We start from the raw sequence: 1192 nt of genomic DNA on the forward strand, positions 1-1192 counted from the left end.
GCTGCTGAGCAAGTTGGCAAAGGAACCATGGGATGTGGATTATTGGAAGTTCAACCCATGGTTTGGTAGGACATCTTAACTTAGCTTCCTACAACCAACTGTCCTTTCACCCAGGTCCCTTGAAATACATACTTTCCTGTTTTCTGTTACCTGTTTTCTGCAAAAGAAGAGTCCATATCTTGGCTCTGCGCTTCAAAGAAATGGATCACGTCTTCTCCCTGGGAGATTTGGGGCTGAGTCCTCAGCAGATCCTGGCAGTAGATCTCCAGCTGTTTCAGGATCTTCAGGCACCTGCTCTGCTTCTGGTTCTTCCACAGAATCGCGTTTACAGCTTTTAGGGGAACAACAGGTGATAAAAAGCCTCCCGAGGAAGTTGTCCCTTTGCAGGAAATCCTCCTAAGTCTATCATTTACAGCTTCCAGTTTTAGGAAATTGTGTCAAGAAAGTGAGTGAGAGAATTATATGCATTTTGCAGGATTTTGCTAAGCAAGGAATCTTCAGAAGTGGTTTTGCCACTTCCTTCCTCTGAAATAGGGCCTACACCACCAAGTATGCCTTGGCGATCTCCCATCCAAGGGATAAACAGGGCTGACTATGCTTAGCTTCCAAAATCAGAGGGGATCTGGTGCATTCAGGGAATTTAGGCTGTTGGGAGGATGCTGGGCATAATGGCCTCTTCCTATTGTTAAAAAGTGAGAGACTACAAACCTGAAAGAAATGCCAAGAGGGCATTTGGGGTTCTGTCTCTCTCTTCAATAATAATAATAATAATAATAATAATAATAATAATAATAATAATATACTAAAATATTTATTTCTGTCCTGCCTCTCCCTTCCGGGATCTAGCCGGGTAACAATATATATATATTGCAGTGGGTGGGTTGTTCTTGTTGTCGTTTGTTTGTTTCTGTCCTGCCTTCACCCCAGTTTGGGACATAATGCAGTGTGCAAGTATAAAAACACACAGCCTTATAAATTCACAGGATACAAAATTTGAAACAAGATTAAACAATCCAACTATGTAAAACCCAATTAAAACATAACCCATTAGACACACACCAGCACAACACTAGACACACACCGCCGCCTTGAGTCCCTATATTGGGAGAAAGGCGGGATATAAGATGATGATGATGATGATGATGATGATGATGATGATGATGATGATGATGATGATGATGATGATGATGAT

General features: G+C 41.7%; 1 protein-coding gene across 1 annotated transcript in view; it reads right to left on the bottom strand.

The window, feature by feature from the left end:
- Nucleotides 1–1192, bottom strand: part of NOXO1 (NADPH oxidase organizer 1) — a 6190-nt gene that overhangs the window by 3938 nt on the left and 1060 nt on the right. The window contains exon 4 of the mRNA XM_042437873.1: nt 151–433. Coding sequence (XP_042293807.1) covers nt 151–433 — 283 coding nt within the window. The remainder of the gene's footprint in view (nt 1–150; nt 434–1192) is intronic.

The sequence above is a fragment of the Sceloporus undulatus genome, chromosome 8 (genome assembly GCF_019175285.1).
Source record: "Sceloporus undulatus isolate JIND9_A2432 ecotype Alabama chromosome 8, SceUnd_v1.1, whole genome shotgun sequence".
NCBI classification, from domain to species: domain Eukaryota; kingdom Metazoa; phylum Chordata; class Lepidosauria; order Squamata; family Phrynosomatidae; genus Sceloporus; species Sceloporus undulatus.